The 18925-nt window shown below is 43.1% G+C and overlaps 1 protein-coding gene across 1 annotated transcript in view; it reads left to right on the forward strand.

The window, feature by feature from the left end:
• Nucleotides 1-398: 398 nt before the first annotated feature.
• Nucleotides 399-18925, forward strand: part of LOC115085128 (magnesium transporter MRS2 homolog, mitochondrial-like) — a 57662-nt gene continuing 39135 nt past the window's right edge. Inside the window, exons 1-6 of the mRNA XM_029590763.1 lie at nt 399-677; nt 5272-5345; nt 8772-8808; nt 9125-9237; nt 10068-10241; nt 15828-15958. Coding sequence (XP_029446623.1) covers nt 473-677; nt 5272-5345; nt 8772-8808; nt 9125-9237; nt 10068-10241; nt 15828-15958 — 734 coding nt within the window. The 5' untranslated portion in view covers nt 399-472. The remainder of the gene's footprint in view (nt 678-5271; nt 5346-8771; nt 8809-9124; nt 9238-10067; nt 10242-15827; nt 15959-18925) is intronic.

Genomic DNA, 18925 nt, shown 5'->3' on the forward strand with positions numbered 1-18925 from the left:
TATGCAAGAGCTTGGCTGCAATGAAAAACTTTGTTGTGCAGAAAAAATGTACAATTTACCTTGGCAAATATAAATAAATTTATTACGATTTTTATTTTTAAAAAAACCCCAAATACTTTTGACCATACAGATGACAAATGCCTTAGCCATCATAAGGTTAACGTGCACAGAAAAAGAAAGACGTATGTCACAGTCTCATTTAAATGAATAGGACTGGATACTTTTTTTTTTTATCCCTTAACAGCACAATGTGAAAAAAAATATGCTGATTCTGGAACCGAAATTGAGTGCTGTTCATTCCCTGAATGGGATGCAAACTCCCACTCTCACCCAACGACTCGCCGCTCTCAACGCATTCAAATCCGCCGCCGGGTCTAACACCGCCTTCTGGCCCATTGCACGCTGCGCGAGGACGTCGCGCGCGTGCCAGCGGCCTCGGAGCGTCACGCGCCCCGACTGCTTCTTCGCGGACATGGATGCCGCGCGCCTCTTCAGCCGGCTCTGTCCGCTCGCGGGCTGCTGGGCTCGCACCGGTAGCAGAGGAGGGCGCTCAGTTACTGTTGCTGCCGCCGCTGTTGCGTGGGGGTCGAAACTGCCCGGCACCGCCGTCGCTAGAGCGCGGCCGGACCTGGATTTGCACGTGGCCTGCAAGTGTCCTGTGCTGCAGCGTCCTCCCGGTAGTAACACTGCCGACATCCCACCACGACCACCACCAGCTTCAGGGGTGCAAAGGCCTTAAGGGCTGGGCGAGAGCAAGTGTGAGGCTGTTGGTGGGAGGGGGTTTGGTTATGTACCGTGTATTACGTTTTATATTTATTTTATACATGTGTTTCAGGATCTTTGTATTCAGTTATGTATTTGAGGATACTTTTTATTAGGTAGGATATTCTTGACTATGTATTTTATTGTACACTCTTCCTATATATTTCATCAATTATTATAAATCTCACTAGTTAGTTATTTGGACCAGATACGGATTTAGGATTTTGGTGCCTTAGGCACTGTTGGTGCTGTTGCCCCCTATCACCTCCCCCTCTCTCTCTCTCTGCAGTTGAACAACAGGGAAGAGAAGGTCTCTTAAGATAAAGTTCCTTAGTCTCCTGTGGCAGCTCAGGGTAGATTCTCTGGGAAACATTTACAAATTCTGAAACAAAAACATTTCTATCTTTTATATTACATTATAAAAATAAATTAGTTTTGCAGCATATATATTATAATTTTTTTACTTTTATTAATAAAGAAAAGGCATCTCTAAGCATCAGGACAGAGAGGAGACCTCGGAGATGGGGAGGGCAAGGGAAAAAGATCAGAATGGGATGAGGAGAAAGGAGGAGTGCAAGAAGGAAAGAGGACTAGGGATAAGGAAGAAGAGGGATAGAGAGGCAGGTTCTTTGAGGGAGAAGATGAGGGAATAGGAAGGGTTGGGGAGTGGGTTTCAGGATCTAGGGAAAAGGGAGCTTCAGGATTTGGGGGATAGAATTAGAGCCGGCACAACCCACTGTGCAAGCTGTGAACTTGCACAGGGTGGCGGCCTCAGGGCCGTGACCAAGTTGAGTCAGCTGCTGGTGCCACCGCCCCACAAAGAAAATGAGCCGTAGCAGCGAAGAGAAGGAACTTGCAGGGCCCCATGGCGGTTCCCAACCCTCCATGCAGCAAAGATGAGGCGGCGGTGAAGGACTGCACGGCACTACAGCTCCTCCTCTTCAAGAATCTAGGGCCACGCAGAAGTTCGCAAACCGCTGCACAGCAAAAATGAGAGATTTGCAGGGCTGTGTGGCGAAGCAGAGAAGGAGCCTTAGCGCTGTGTGAAGAATAAGAGCCCTAGGGCTGTGCTGCAAAGAAAAGGAGGAGCCCTAGGGCCACACGGTGAAGACAAGCAGGAGCTATAGGACTGCGCGGCAGTTCCCAACCTGCTGCGTGGCAAAGAGTTGCAGAGCTGCAGTCAGGATGAGCTGCAGGACCACGTTCTAGGCGGCCAGAAAGAAAAAAAGGAAAAAATACAAGCCACCAGGCAGCTCCCAATCTGCCCCGCCGAAGAAGGGGAGGGCCAGGGCTGCTGGGAAAGGCCTTGGTTCTATAGTGTATGTATGAGCAGGAGGAAACCTGTGTGTGTCTGAGCATGTGTGTGTGTGTGGGAGTGACTTAGAGAAAGGCCTCTGCTATTTCTGGCATCAGTAGCATGGGATCTTCTTGGTGTTTGGGTACTTGCCAGGTTTTTGTGGCCTGGTTTGGCCTCTGTTGGAAACAGGATGCTGGGCTTGATGGGCCCTTGGTCTGACCCAGCATTGCAATTTCTTATGTTCTTATGCATGTGTGTATGTGTACGGGAGTGTCTATGCATGTATGTGTATGGGGGGATGTCTGAGCATAAGTGGAGTGTGTGTGTGAGCATGTGTATGTGGATGTCTGACCGTGTGCATGTGAGAGGAGGCATGTGTATGAGAGAGTACTGAGACAGATGCAAGATCTAGAGATGATGGACTGAGGTCTAATTAGTAGTAAGTTCTTTTTGAGCAGTAAATTCGTTGGTTTATATCAGGAAAAGTCGCGGTATTGAAGCATAGGGGGCTTTCTTCATGTGTGTCTGAGCGTGTGTGTGCCTGAGCATGAATATGTGAGAGAGGGATCTTGTGTGTGTGTGTGTATGTAAGAGGGAATGTCTGTGAGGGTGTGTGTGTGAGCATGTGTGTGAGGGTGTGTCTGTGAGCATGTGTGTGAGTGAGAATATATGAGAGAGGAAGCATGTGTATGTAAGAGGGAGAGAGCCTACGTATGTATGTGTATGTATAGATACATATCTATGAGAGGAGAAAGTTTATGCATCTGTCTCTCACTAATCCACGACAATCTGAGTGACTAGAAATCAAAAGTCTCCAGGTATGGAGAGTGTGAATTATTTTATCCTTATTAGTTTTAAATTTTGAATGCTGTTTGATGTGTCTGCTGTTTTGAAATATTTTATTGGTGTTTGAGAAATTCAAAACAAATTGAGTTTTTAATTATTGGATCTTCCATTCTTTTTATTAGTATGTTTATACTGTTATGATTAACGTATTTATTATATTTCTTGATTTTAATGTTTAATGTCTGAGGATTGGTGATTTCTGATTTTCCATTGTTGCATTGCATAGAGTCTGACTTGTTGTTTTTTTTTAATTTTTAAGGGTTTTTTATATACCGGGGCACGTTAAAAACATCACCCCGGTTCACAATGTAACATAGCATAGCAACAGGCTTTACAATAATTTAGAGTAGGAAGAAATATTGAGGCAACTAATTCAACTTGAGACAGGTGGTTACATATTCACATATTTTAACTATTCACAAGGTGACAGGTATATAGGCGGTTAGGGCAGGTAGTAGGATGATGGGGAGGGTGAGAGGGGAGGAGGATGAGGGGAGGGTTATGGGAATGGGAATGGATGGGAGGTCAAGGTTGTTAAGTTCAATAGGGTGTGTTGTGTGTTTCCTATTCCTATTCAGTTTTTGCCTGCATGTTTCTATTTATATTTTATGGTTTCTTTTTCCAGTATTTGATGAGGGTCTGCCTGTGTTCTACATGTGTGATGTGGAGGAATATTCTGCTAGTGTGTAGGAATCTATAGCAGCTTGGTTTCTTCTCTTTTCCTAATAGGAGGTGTATTGGTGTTTTAGGGCCTAGTGTAGAGTTGTTACTTTTTTTAAGTGCTGGCTGTTAGTGCTGTTTTGGTGTGGGAGGTTTATTATATTGTAATTTACTCATGGCTTTCTGAGGGTCAAACCCTCACCTAACACGCATTACAGTAGCCCTAACGTCATATGGTTCCAAGTGGGGGGTTTTTGTAGGATTTTCTGGTTGGCACCAAGGAAGCGCATGCAAATACTTATATTTTTTTTTACCTTAGAAGGCTGTCCTTTGGATATTCTTTTTCATGCAAAATCAATTGTAAATGCATAATTTTTAACCGTTTATGTGGAGAGAGCAGGAGGTGGGGATGCAAGGGTATAAGATTTGCTTAGGGCACCTAATACTCTTAAACCAGCAATGGGTTCCAGGGGAGAGGGTGAAGACCCAGCGGGTAGAGGGTGACAGTTTTTAAAGTTTTGGTTGCTGGGAGGAGCTGGGCTTTTTTTGGCAAGCCCAAGACAGAGAATGAATGAAGCGCGGGGGGGGGGAAGCACAATAATTGTTCGCACAGGGCAGCAAAAAAGCTAGCACCGGCCCTGGATAGAATCCAAGATTGAGAGAGAGCGAGGATTTGAATTGCAAAGACTGGAAAGAGAGGATCTTTATCATGCTCTGGTTCTGCTCCTCTTTGCATTCCTCCCAATATGGCACACGCATATACATTTGGCACCAATCCCTTCTTTCTCATATTCATGAACACTGCATCCTACCCTTGTTCCCCTCTCTCTCACACAGCCAGGTACAGCCATCCTCCTCTAATCCCCCAGCCTTTCTTCCCACCCTCTAATTATCTCTACTCTGCCCCTCCTAGTCTCCCCAAAATTATCCCTGTTTGCTCTGTCTGCTGCAGTTGTTCACTCCTCCTCTTCCTCCTCTCCTGTTCCCTGCACATTGCCTGGGAGGCGAGGAGCTGGAGTAGGAAGCAGAGGGCTGTTCTCTGCTGAGTGAGGTTCAGCACAGCTGAAAAGAGGCAAATCCTCAGCCAGCCTGCTGCTCCCCAGATTTTTGCCGCCCTAGGCACGGGCCCAGTGTGCTTATTGACAAATCCAGGTCTGCTTTGGACCAGGAATGTGGTATATAAGCTCAAAATTAGGATATAGAATGAGAACCTTGATAAGAGAGAGAAATAATCTTGTCGTTATTTGTGAATGGCCATATGTATTGCTTGTTTGTGGCTGCTAACCAGCCAGTATAGATAGAGGAAGAAGAGGAGAGGCAGGTGGATATGTGCTGCTGGCTGTCAGTAGGAGGAGAATTAGTGGTTGTGGCACATCTCTCTGCCCAGGCAACCCCAGGACAGGAAGACAAAATTGGTGCCGAAGGGATGGGCGCATACAACAGGAGACTGCTTGGAAAGTGTACTTTGTGGCACTGAGTGACGTGAAATGTATATTGGCTAAAATGTTTGTTAAACTGATATCTCTGGTGTATCTCTCCATTGAATATTCATTTTTCACCCTTGCTCACTGTTTTTGTTAGTTGCACTGACATTGATGGTCATTGCCAGTCCCTGAGCAGTCCTGTTTCCTATTCTTCCTCATGCTCTCTCTTCCCTGACATCCTTGGGATGGTGTAAATATCTAACTCTGTAAATCTTTCTTTAGGGGCGTTGTATCGTTTCACCAGCACAGATGTCTCCCAAGCCACACTAGCCAGCGTTGTACCAGTGTTTGCTGTGGTGAGTGTACTTTTAGCTGATGCATTTCTGCAAATGCTGATAATTTGTTGGTATTCAGTGCATGCCTTTTTGGAATTGTTAGTGGGCTTTCAGAATATTCATTAATACAATTCACTTTTCATAGAGATTTTTTTCCATGTTTTCCCCAATATAGATTTAGGAGCATGTTTGTATTTAGAAACAAATGAACAGTTTTTTGTGCCATTAGAACTTCCTAAGGTAGTGTGTTCGTGTGAGATTATGAATATCTGTGATGCCAACATATGAATTAATGAACATGAGAACAAAAGTGTATTTGATGTCCAAGAAGTGCGAGCATTTTGCCATGCACAAGTTAAGTAAAACCATGTGTTTCCCATTCACAATGCAGTTGACTAGTAATGGCACAATTTTGGGGGACTTGTAAGAGGATTTAATTCTGTAGCTGGAACTCTGCTTTGTCACTTGGCTGCATACCTTGCGTCGTCTCCACCAAGTTATTACATGAGAATGTTTAGTTGTTTCCAGGTGATGAACTTGATTACAGTATAATTTTTCTTTAGTTTAACACTTTTACAAAAACGGTCAATTATGGAAAAAGCCACCCAGATGCTTAGGAGCGTTTGGTTCAAAATGAGGTATCTTCAAAGGATACATTAAAACGGGGAAATTTTAAGGTATTCTGATACAGAGGATATGGAAAAGCCAGGATGTCTCATCTGGGTCTAAATAAAGGAACAGGCAAATGATGATTCTGAATCGATTGCTTAATCCTGATGCTGGTAACTGCTGATGCATCATGATGATGTCTGGGCTATAATAGAGCTATTGTAATGTATTATTTGTATGCTGCCTTTTGTTATTTTTTTCTGAGCATTTTGTTATCGTTTGCTTTATCATTTGTTTTATTGCTGTTACAGTGCATTCATAAGTATTCAAATCCCTTCACTTTTTCCACATTCTGTTACATTACAACCTTATTCTAAAATGGATAATGTGCATTTTTTTCCTTCCTCAATCTACACACAATACCCCATAATGACAAAGCAAAATCAGGTTTGTAAAAATTTGTGCAAATTAATTAAAAACAAAACAAGAACTGAGTTATATTTACGTAAGTTGAGGCACCTTTTGTAGTAATTACAGCCTCAAGTCGACTTGGGTATGATGCTACAATCTTGGCACACCTGGATTTGGGGATTTTCTCCCATTCTTATCTGCAGATCCTCTTAAGCTCTGTCAGATTGGATGGGGAGTATTGATGCACAACTATTTTAGGTCTCTCCGGAGATGTTCGATCGGGGTCAAGTCTGGATTCTGACTGGGCCACTCAAGGACTTGTCCTGAAGCCACTCCTGCGTTGTCTTGGCTTGAGTGCTTAGGGTTGTTTTCCTGTTGGAAGGTGAATCATCCTTCAGTCAGAGATTCATAGTACTCTGGAGCAGGTTTTCAAGGATCTCTCTGTACTTTGCTCCATTCATCTTTCCCTTGATCCTAACTAGCCTCACAGTTCCTGCAGCAGAAAAATATCCCCATAGCATCATGATGCCACTGCCATGCTGCATTATAAGGATGGTATTTGCTATGTGATGAGCAGTGTCTGGTTTCCTTTGGACAATACGCTTGGAATTCAGGCCAAAGAGTTCAATCTTGGTTTCATCAGACCAGAGAATCTGGTTTCTCATGCTCTGATAGTCCTTAAGTGACTTTTGGCTAATCCAATCTAGCTGTCATGTGCCTTTTCCTGAGGAGTTGCTTCCATCTGGTAACTCTACCATAAAGGCCTGATTGGTGGAATGCTGCAGAGATGGTTGTCCATCTGGAAAGTTCTCCCATCTCCAGAGCAGAACTCTGGCGCTCTGTCAGAGTGACCATCGGGTCCACTCCCCCCATCAAGTTATGTTGGCAACAGATGCATTTACCAGGGTTGTGGAACACCAGAGGATCCCTTCTGGATGCAGGGAACCTGGTCATCAGCAGAATGGCTGTTTCAACTTAATCTGTTGGAGCTTGGAGCTTCAAGCACTCACACACCTTGAGAACATTCTCACAACTCCTCAGGGGAAAGGGAATTCTCATCTAAACTCACAATCAAGTGATCGTGTTTTACATCAACAAATAAGGACCTTCTACCAAGAGTCCATAAGGATCTGAGAGTGGGCTTGCGACCACCAAGCCTTCTTTTAAGCAGTCTACATTCTGGGCATCTCCACCACATTAGCAGATTGCTTCGGCAGAATGTTTCTTCCTTTTGACTGGTCCCTGCATCAGACAATGGCAGACAGATTAGTCGGTCTTAGGTTGATTGACTGATGTCCCCAATTTGCATCAGAAGAAAACAGAAAAGTGGAAAGATTTTGCTTCATTCTTCCAAGCAAATGCAGATCTGCTCCAGATGCTTTTCTGCCTGGCTCAGAAAAGGTACTTGGAGTCATTGTGAACGATATGTAACTATTTCCTATTTACCTGTTCTGCCACACGCATGATTTTATAAACCTTTATCATATCCCCTCTTAGTCATTTCTCCAAGCAGAAGAACCCTGACTTGCCCACTCTCTTCATAAGGGAGCCATTTTATCCCCTTAATTACGTTTTGTTGATCTTCTCTGTACCTTTTCTAGTTTTCATTATCTCTTTTTGAGATACATTAACCAGCACTGCACACAGTACTCAGTGTGGTCTCACCATGGACTGATAGAGGCATTATATTCCCAGTTTTGTTTTCTATTTCTTTCCAAATAATTCCTAGTATCTTATTTGCTTCTTTTGGCTGCTGCTACACACCGAGCTGAGAATTTAAATTTACTTTTCCAAATAGTACTAGGACTAAGAGACACCCCATTAAATTAAGTGGTAATCTATTTAAGATTCATTTTAAGAAAGTGTTGTCATTTTTTAAAATATTTTTCCAGTCAACACACAATTAAGCTGTGGAATTTTCCAGAGAATGTGGTCCAAGTTAATAGTGCATCTAGGTTTAAAAAAAAGTTAGGATAAGTTTCTGGAGGACAGGTCCGCTCACCGCCATTAGACTAGTAGATGCAGAGATCACCACCTCTTACTCAGGGAATAACCAATAAGGAATGGACACCCCCCACCCTTTAGGATCTACTGGCTATTTCATTTTGATCCAGATGACCACTGTCTGAGACAGAATGCTGGGTTTGATGGACCATTGGCCTAGCTCAGCATAGCACTCATGTTCTTCTGTGCAAGTCTGTTTACATACAGAAACCCAAAGCAAAATTGTTAGTAGACACCTCTATACCTGGATAGTGAAGATTTACTTGGCAGCAGTTCAAATGCATAGTATAGAAGAAGAAAATAGCTTTTGAAACCATGTGGCATATAATGAGTACATTTGTAGTTTGTGTATGTGTGCTTCAAAACATTGCTACCAGATTTCTAGTAACTGTATACTGCTACTGTTTTTTCTTCCATTGTTAGATGAAATTTGACATGGAAGGAAAGATGAGTTCCTTTGGTAAGTAGAGAGGCACTTTTTTGTTTGTAAATTGGACAGTATTCCTGCAGAAAGCTAAGAATTGAATTATATGTGCCTTGTGACGCATTAGAGACATTTTTTAAAGGTTGTTGGAACAGATATAGTGTAATGCATGTGTCCTGCTGTGATGCTACCTGTGCTTTTTCCAATGCTATAACTGATGCCTTGTGAAAATTTCTTAAGGCTTCTTTTTCGTCCTTTAAGAAAACTATAAAATCTATTCTTTATAGTCGAGGAAAGATTAACCGCTGTTTTAATCTCCTCAGTATGCTTTTACGGTTTGATTCTTTGTTAGAACGAAAGAAAACTGAGCTGTACCAGGAATTGGGTCTCCAAGCACGAGATCTACGATTTCAGCATTTAATGAGCATCAGTTCTAGAAACAACAGGATTATCATGAGAATGGAGGTAATATTGATACATTTTTGTCATAAAATATAAACTTGAGTTTACATATAAGTAAGTGCCTAAATCTATGTGAAACCAGTTAGCCTGTTTAAAAACTGCATTGGCCACCATTTTTCATTTGTAGATGGCCAAATGACCACTAATCTCAAGAGGAATTTCTGTGGGGCTCTGTTATGCAGTGGGCTTATGCCGTCAAAATGCAGAGGGCGGCACTGGAATCTTCTTTGGTATAATCTCATGAGATGATCCTTGTATCCATAACAGTTACACTGCATATCATTTGGGGGTGGGGGGAGGCTTTCTTTCAACAAGAGCAAATTGAAAGAGAGCTTTAGGGTGTTTAGTTGTAATATTTATTTATTTTTTATTTATTTAGTGTTTTTCTATACCGGCATTCGCGATATGGATCGCATCATGCTGGTTTACATTTAACAGGGGGTGAAAAAATGAAGATACAATAAAAACTTTAACAGGTGTGGAGTGTTTTTTCTCTACATTTTTTTTTTCTCTCCCTGTGTCGTCATTTTTCTGTTCCGCCTCCATCCCAGACCAACTTAAGGGTGGTCTTCTCTGGGATGCACCCCCAGTGTGGTCGTCATGGCAGCGGCAGCCTTCTTTCCCCCAGGCCTAAATGTATTATTTCCATGGTAACCTCAGTCCCTAAAGTTTCTGATTAGACAGGGGGATCCAGATGTGGATCCATATGGCTAGCCCGTAGGGGACAATTTCATCTGCAAAGGTAAACTGAAATGCATTGCATGGTATGGCAGTTGCAGAATTGAAAGTTTTTTGTGAAAAACCAGCTGTCCATATAATTGTATCTGTTACAGTTTTTGAAAGCTGTGATAACACCAGAGTATCTTCTGGTGCTGGATTATCGCCACCTAAACCTGGAACAGTGGCTGTTCAAGGAGCTTGCACCTCAGCTGGCAGGAGAAGGCCAGCTAGTAACATATTCCTTGCCATTTGAATTCAGAGCAATAGAAGCAATCCTCCAGTACAGGGTGAGCCTTCTTTATACTTCTGAATAATGTTTTATGGATTACTAAAACTATATTTACTTTTTGCCATCACAGTTATAAAGTTATTTAAAAAAATGTGAACATTTTTGCTTAAACACATTTCTAAAATGATTTATTTGTTAAAAAAAAAAAAAAAAAAAGTTGCTTGGCTGACCTGAATCTTCACAAAAATGTTGCTTCTATGTAGTTTCTGCTGTAGCCAATTTACAATTGACCCCCATCCTACTTAGAGCCGTGTTTAAATGTTGGGTTTTTTTCTAACTTTAGCATTTAATCTATAGTTCCATTCTGTTCGGACTTCCTGGAGATTCTCTGCTGTGTTCGAACCATCTGTGGCTCTTGGGTCACAGGCTGAATATCCCCAAGTTAGTGCTTTTGTAACTTGCTTTAGTCGCTTTTTCCTTGTGGAGCCTTAGTTATCAGTGTGTGAGCCCTTACACAGGCACTTGTTTCTGCTTTTCATTGACCTGACTGGAGAAAAGAATCCATGCCAGAGCAGGCAGGCCTACCACTCAGCCCCACTGAGTTCAGATACTCATAAATGAATAACTTTTTTTTTTTTTTTTTTTTCGTGTGGTTTAGGTTGCACCTGTTTATATTTTATGGAGGTGTATCAGAGTTCATGGATGTACGTTTGACTTTGTCAGAAATGTACTAAAAAGTAACTTAAAAAAATATAGTACAGCGGGGGAGGGAATGTTTCATATTCTCCCGGTTTATCTGTTTTCTGTGCACCGCTTTGTTTCTTAAGCTTTTCATAAGTGCTCCCACCTGACTCCTCAAAAGGAAAGACACACGGTCATTTGAGAGAAGATATCAGTTATTGTTCATACTAGATAGTCCTTGCTTTCTTCCTTCTTTTCTTTATGTAAGGGGATGCTAAAATCTGCTTTCATATTTCTAGCAAGCTTAACATGAGCACTGTAGTTCAACTCCTGCTTGGCTGTTCTTTACCACCACTGCCCATTCTCCCCTTGACCATTCCTTATCTGATATACAGATGTAAGACAGACTTAGTGGAGGCAACGTGGCCGCAGCTTAGTACCTCCTTAACTAACTCCCAAAGTACAACCTATACAGAATCACATGTGTACGTTGTTAGACATTATGAATTCCCCTAGTTCCTATTTTTGTTTGAATTTTTTTTTTTTTTTTTTTTAGCAAGTTCATCTGTCTGGCTAGTGTCTGCCTGGCCAGCACTGGGAATTGTGCAGCCTGCTAGACCAACGTAGCTAACTGCTGCCTATGATGTTGCTAGGACTTCTACATTTTCTTGAGCTTTCAGTCTGCCAGGTGACACCCAATTGCATTCTTGCCTGGCCCAAGTTCAAACTGCCCAAATGCTTGGTTGCAACTTGCCAGATTGACCGAGCACCTCTTGCTTGCATTGCCATTCCCTGTACGTACCCTGATCAGTCCAGGCTCCTGGGTTTGGGCCCCCCCCCCCCCCCCCCTCTCTAGCAGATGGAGACAGAGCCCGTGGACTCCTATGTTTAAGAAACTGGTCGGCGGATGTATCCTCCAAGGCGCAGCTGGGACCCCTTCCCTTTAAAGGAAAGTTGCTTTTTGGCAAGGACCTGGAGGATATGATCCATTCTCTAGGGGAGAACAAGATTCATCGGTTACCGGGGTTTAAAAAAAAAAAAAAAAAAAAAGAGAGGAATTAGAAGTTAGTTAGTCTTAGGGACTTTGTCCTTTGCAATTTATTCTTTGTTTTTACAAAAAAAAAAAAAATAAAGGTAAGAGCACCAGAGTTCCGGTGCAGAGTTCTTCAGCCTCCCAGAGGGGTGTGAGGTCCTGAGGGGACCATCCCCTCTGGTGTGTGAGGCAGCTGCAACCCAGGGTCGAGGACCCTATTACAACCTCCTAGCAGCTCTGGGGTGATACCGGGGAGCCCGGCTCACTCCCCCAATTGGAGCAGGATCTCTGGCGGCTGACAGGCAATTTTTGTTTTGAGGGAAAAAAAGAAAAGTCAGGGCTTTTCGGCAAACGCTGTTTGTTTTTTCCTGTTGTTGTCAAGGCTGTGTCTTTTGCTGCCGTTTTTGCCGCTGTTTTTGGGTCGCGCTCTGCACGACTTTCTGCCTGCCCGATGCCGAAAAGCTCGGCGGGCCGCACATGCGGCTCGGCACAATCGCGTCTGTAAGGGGTCGGCCTCTGCTTTTCGTGCCTCCCCGGGGTAGGGATCCTCCGCTGGTCAGAAGAATGTTCGGCAGGGCGCTTGCAAGGCTCCGGGGGGCTGGGGCATCGCGGCCTTCCTCTCTCGCTCCGTTCCTACTGAGCGTGGGAATGGGCACCATTTTGAGCTGTTTTAGAGCTGCCGCAAGAGACACGCTGGGGGAAGATATTTTCCTGCCGCCTTTTTTCTACACAGAGGACCCCCGGGGGTGGCAAGACATTAGTGCATCTCTCGTCTGCAAAGGAGGACAGCCCTGAGGGGGCTACTGCTTCCTCCTCTTCTTCATCCTTTGCCTCAGAGTTTAATTTGTTAATGTCCAGGGCCTTTAAGGCCAAAAAGTCTGGAAAACAGCAGGCTGGAGGGAATGCTCCTTTACTGTGTCCAAAGCTGTCTCTGCAAAGCAGGCTAAGGCTCAGGATAGCGCTGGCTCCGTGAAGGTTAAGCACCCGTTCAGATCATAGGCGTCCTTTCCGGATTCGGATTCTTCAGAACAAATCTCTGACTCACAGGACTGGGACATACAGTCCGAGCCCCCACTGGGAGTAGATGTGGGCGCTGATCCGCAGCAGGATCCAGGTCGGAGTTCCCAGGTTGTGGACGGGTATGTCCCAAAGCTGGTCCGCCTGTTTCAAAAAGAGGTATTGGGTCTACTGGTCCCTGCTATTCTAGATGAGTTTGGCATCGACAGGCCGCCAGAGGTGCCCGACCTGGGGGGCCATAGATCAGGTATTGTTGGGCCTGAGGGGTCCTACTACTCCTTTTTTCTTATTCATTTTTGTGGCCATCACGGACTTGCTATTCAGAGAGGAGATCATCCTTGATTTGGGATGAAAGGTGGTTAATGCTATGAATGAGCTATATCCTGTACCAGAGGACACTTTGAATCTTCTTCGAGTCCCCGAGGTTTCCGTGGTGGTGTCCGCAGTAAAAAAAAAAAAAAAAAATGCCACTATCCCGGTCATGGGAGCGACAGCCCTCCAGCACTTACAGGATAGAAAATTTGGACCTCCAACTAAAAAAAAAAGTTTGTTTTGGGATCCTCGCACTCTGCTGTATGTCTTCCCACCTTGGCCATTGATCGGCAAAGTGCTCAGGCGAATAGAGATCCATCCAGCGGAGGTCATCCTGGTAGTCCCAGAGTGGCCGAAGTATCCATGGTTTGCGGACCTTCTCAATTTAGCGGTGATGGGACCGCTGCGGTTTCCAGATCTTCCAGACCTACTGCATCAAGGGTCCATTTGTTTGGAAGAACTTGATTGCTTCTGTCTAGCGGCATGGCTTTTGAAAGGCAACGGTTAAGTCGCAGTGGCTATTCTCCAGCCGTAGTGGCTATGCTCCTGCGATCGCGTAGGACATCCACCAACTTAGCGTATGTTAGAGTATGGAAGATTTTTTTGAGTCTTGGTGTCTGGACTGAGAGGTAGCTCCTAGCCAGGCCTCGGTGTCGGGTATTCTGTGTTTTCTTCAAGTGAGTCTGTTCAAGGGCTTGTCATGCTGTTCCCTCAGAGTTCAGGTGGCGGCTCTTGGTTGTTTGCATGGCTCTGTACAAGACGTAGCGTTAGCGGCACATCCGGATGTGGCACGTTTCCTACGGAGAGCAAAGCACTTGCGTCCTCCGCTGAGGCATCCTTTTCTGTCTTGGAGTCTTAATTTAGTCCTTAAAGCTCTATGCTCGGCACCCTCCTTGCCTTTGAAACGGTCGACTCTGAAAGATCTTACCTTGAAGGTAATCTTTCTGGTGGCCATCACATCGGCTCGTAGAGTGTCGGAACTCCAGGCTCTTTCCTGTAGAGAACATTTTTGCGAATTTCAGAGTCAGGGGTTTCATTATGGACAGTTACTTCTTTACTGCTGAAAGTGATTCTTCTTTTCATGTCAACCAATCGGTGGAGCTGCTGGCTTTCGCGGAGTTAGATCGTTTGGATTCCTTGTCTATAGACTTGCAGAGCTGGATGTTCGCACAGCATTGCTTCGGTTACGATTGAGTTTCGGGTGACGGACCATCTCTTTGTTCTGTGGAGTGGCTCCAAGCGTGGTCATATGGCCTCCAAGACTACCATAGCTCGCTGTCTGAAGGAGGCTATTAACTCGACCTATCTTCTTCGTGGTAGATCTCTTCCTGTTGGTCTAAGGGCTCACTCTACTCGTTCGCATGTGGCGTCTTGGGCGGAGTGCCAGATAGTTTCTCCACAGGAGATTTGCAGGGCAGCTATATGGAAATCCTTGCATACGTTTGCGAGGCATTACAGACTGGATGTCCAAGCACCAGGTTCCAGTGGTTTTGGAGAAGGTGTGCTTTGAGCGGCCTCTCCGGATCCCATCCCAGGTAAGGTAGCTCTGGTACATCCCAGGAGTCTGAACTGATCCGGATACATACAGGGAAAGGAAAATTAGTTTCTTACCTGATAATTTTCGTTCCTGTAGTACCACGGATCAGTCCAGAGTCCTGCCCATCAGAGGCATTGGAAGTAAGGGAGAGTCTGCTCAGTTATTATGTAATTAATTTTTAGGTCTGAAGAAATTGCGATTGACTATCCTCAAGTGGTTCTACAGGTTCGGTTCCCAGGAGGGTTAAGTGGACCAATTATTTCTTTTTCTTGTTAAAGGGTTATTGTGCATACTTCAAGAGGTTTTGATGAGATATTCAGCTTTGACATTGAGTAATACTGCTGGACTGTAGGTGGCACCATTCTATTTATAGGCGAAGCGTTATGGTAACTGCTCTGTCTCAATCTGCTAGAGAGGGGGCCAAACCCAGGAGTCTGGACTGGTGGTACTACAGGAACGAAAATTATCAGGTAAGAAACTAATTTTCCTTTTGGCTAGCTCTGGAGCAGCTGAATAGGGTCTTAAGTCAAAAATCTTTTCAGATTCTGAATTGCTGTTCAAAAATCCCCAATATACAATTTCATCCAGTTTGGTTGAAAGAGATGTGATAATTTTTGGGAGCCCAATCTCCCTGTAAAAACTATATTGGCTGTATTTGTTTGTTTTTTGGACTTTGATAATTAATTTCTGTACCTGAGCTATTGGTGTACAATGTTTGAACATATATATATATATATATATATATATATGTGTGTGTGTGTATCTATCTATATCTATCTATCTTTATATCTATATATATATAGAGAGAGAGAGAGATGCATGTACACACACCCATGTTTCCTACCTAAATGAGAAGCAGAAATACCGCTCTCTTTAGACAAATCAGAAGCCTTTTTTGCACTTCATGGTGGCTATCAACAAAAATGCAGGTGACATTGTCTCTTCTAAGAAGAAGTTGCAAATTTCTTAGTTATATAGTTTAAAATTACATTAAGGATTCAGGAATGCAGTGTTTTTACAGGGCTGTTGTAATCTTTTTATGAAGGAAAATTGATTTTCTCTAGATCAGCAGTCTTCAGGGAAGACTTCAAGTTTTACAGCCTCACATATTAGAGACACTGGAATCTCTAGTGGACCCCAAGCTTTTGTCGGTGGATAGGAGCAAACTACATGTTCTACTACAAAATGGCAAGAGGTAACTAATTGCTAATTCACAGAACCAATGGGTGGGTATAAATAATAAGCTTTGTAGAGCTGCTTTTTTTTCTTTTCTTTTATTTTTAACTCTTTATAATTTTAAGATATACACCAAAGTAAAACTTTGTGTAGAAACATTATACAATACAAGGACCCATAATTATATTCAGGCAGATACAGTAAAACCCACAGGAGAGCGGGTGCTCCGAGGCAAGCACCCACTCACCTGTGCACGCGATTTAGTATGCAAAAGAGGGCCCGCGGTAAAAAGAGACGCTAGGGACACTAGTGCGTCCCTAGCACCTCTTTTTTGACAGGAGTGGCGGCTGTCAGCGAGTTTGACAGCCAACGCTCAATTTTGCCGGCGTCGGTTCTCAAACCCGCTGACAGCCATGGGTTCGGAAAACGGACGCCAGCATAATTGAGCGTCCTTCTTCCGACCCGCGGGCCGATTTTAAATTTTTTTTTTTTTTAATTTTGGGGCCTCCGACTTAATATTGCTATGATATTAAGTCGGAGGGTGTACAGAAAACCAGTTTTTTTCTGTACACTTCCCTGGCGCCGGCAGAAATTAAGGCAGGCGTTAATTTTTGAAAGTAAAATGTGCGGCTTCGCTGCACATTTTGCTTTCTGGATCGCGTGGGAGTAACTAATAGAGCCATCAACATGCATTTGCATGTTGCAGGCGCTATTAGTTTTGGGGGGGTTGGCCGCGCGTTTTCGACGCACTATTACCCCTTACTGTATAAGGGGTAAAGCTAACGCGTCAAACGCGTGGCCAAACCTGGGCTAACAGTGCGCTTCGCCTATAAATAGAATGGTGCCACTTACAGTCCAGCAGTATTACTCAATATCAAAGCAGAATATCTCATCAAAACCTCTTGAACTATGTACAGTAACCCTTTACTGTATCGGCCCGAATGTAACTTAAATATAATTACAATCCACATCAAAGGGAGAGAGACTAATTCGGAAATAAAAAAAGAAACATTACAGTATAATAAATATTATAGCCCTATCTAGTCAGGTTACACTGAGTTGGGTTTCTCTATTCTGAAGGAAGCCCTCAAGCTGCATAGAATCGCACTGGAGCTTCTTTATCCAAACAGAATCCTAACATGTTTTACATTTCTGATTTGTTAGAAACATATATGTAGCCACCTCTGGTGTGAGTGAACGCATTTCTTATACCTATATTACATGACAGTTGATATTGGGGGGAGAGGTAAAGGATCAGTACTGTTGCCCAATTTATCCAGGTAGAATGATATGAATTTGATGGCTTGTGTAAGGTCACAGCTTGTTGCAGACTAGTGATTCAGACTCGCATTCTAAGAATTCACCTAATTATTCACAAGTGGTGTCAAGGGGTCTGAACATGTATTTCTTCCACTTTGAGGGTGAGCATCATGAACTTATCCACGGATGGTAAGATTTCACCTTCTCAGCACTTACCTTGCTTCCTCCCTGTTTTTTGCTCTCCATTCCTAGTAAGTCTCATAAGGTTAGTAAAAATTCTTCCATGGCTTTTGAGCATGGACATGGCAAGGGATGGCAGGTGTCTTCTTGGCATGCCACTCGTGTGGAAAATCCCATAAATGGAACTTATGTGGGAGGTCCCTTGGCCTGGTTTTAAAGCTTTAAAGAAAAAATTGTAATCACTAAAAAAAAACCCCACAAAAAAACCCAATGTAATTAGCTTACTTCCTTATTTTATCTGAACTTGCACACAGATAAAACAGGTTAGCAGCAGTAACACAAAATGTGAGAGCTCTGAGTGGCGCAGCAACAATTCACACCTTATAAATGATCTTAAGACATTGATAACAAGCAATAGACAAATCAACGGTCAGCACATCATGCTCTACAATAATATTAATGACATATCAATATTCATTGAATTCCAAGAATTTATATCTAATTCAAGTAACTTATATAAGCTTACATTTTGCCTATGTGATAATGGTTAGCTTTTTGTAATAAGCAATTGTAAATATCTCCATATATGGTTACACTTAATTACTAAAGATTATATAAATATATAATTCCTAGCATGCTGTAGCTATGTCATTTTCAGTACTTCTGCCTTTAGCTGTTTCTAGTTAGGCCTAAAAGCACAGCCTTGGTCCTTGTGATGTATATTTAACATAATCTAACCAAGGATTTCAAGCCTGAAATCCTGACATTTACATGGCTTTACCCAGGGCAAGTCTTGCCTCACAAATCTGCTTCACTTTTTTGAAGGAGTTAATAAACATGTGGATAAAGGTGAACCGGTAGATATAGTATACTTGGATTTTCACAAGGCGTTTGACAAAGTTCCTCATGAGAGGCTTCTAGAATAAGTAAAAAGTCATGGGATAGGTGGCGATGTCCTTTCGTGGATTGGCAAACTGGCTAAAAGACAGGAAACAGAGAGTAGGATTAAATGGGCAATTTTCTCAGTGGAAGGGAGTGGACAGTGGAGTGCCTCAGGGATCTGTATTGGGACCCTTACTGTTCAATATATTTATAAATGATCTGGAAAGAAATACGACGAGTGAGATAATCAAATTTGCAGATGACACAAAATTGTTCAGAGTAGTTAAATCACAAGCAGATTGTGATAAATTGCAGGAAGACCTTGTGAGACTGGAAAATTGGGCATCCAAATGGCAGATGAAATTTAATGTGGATAAGTGCAAGGTGATGCATATAGGGAAAAATAACCCATGCTATAATTACACGATGTTGGGTTCCATATTAGGTGCTACAACCCAAGAAAGAGATTTAGGTGTCATAGTGGATAACACATTGAAATCGTCGGTTCAGTGTGCTGCGGCAGTCAAAAAAGCAAACAGAATGTTGGGAATTATTAGAAAAGGAATGATGAATAAAACGGAAAATGTCATAATGCCTCTGTATCGCTCCATGGTGAGACCTCACCTTGAATACTGTGTACAATTCTGGTCGCCGCATCTCAAAA

Source organism: Rhinatrema bivittatum, chromosome 2, assembly GCF_901001135.1.
Source record: "Rhinatrema bivittatum chromosome 2, aRhiBiv1.1, whole genome shotgun sequence".
In the NCBI taxonomy this organism is placed as follows: domain Eukaryota; kingdom Metazoa; phylum Chordata; class Amphibia; order Gymnophiona; family Rhinatrematidae; genus Rhinatrema; species Rhinatrema bivittatum.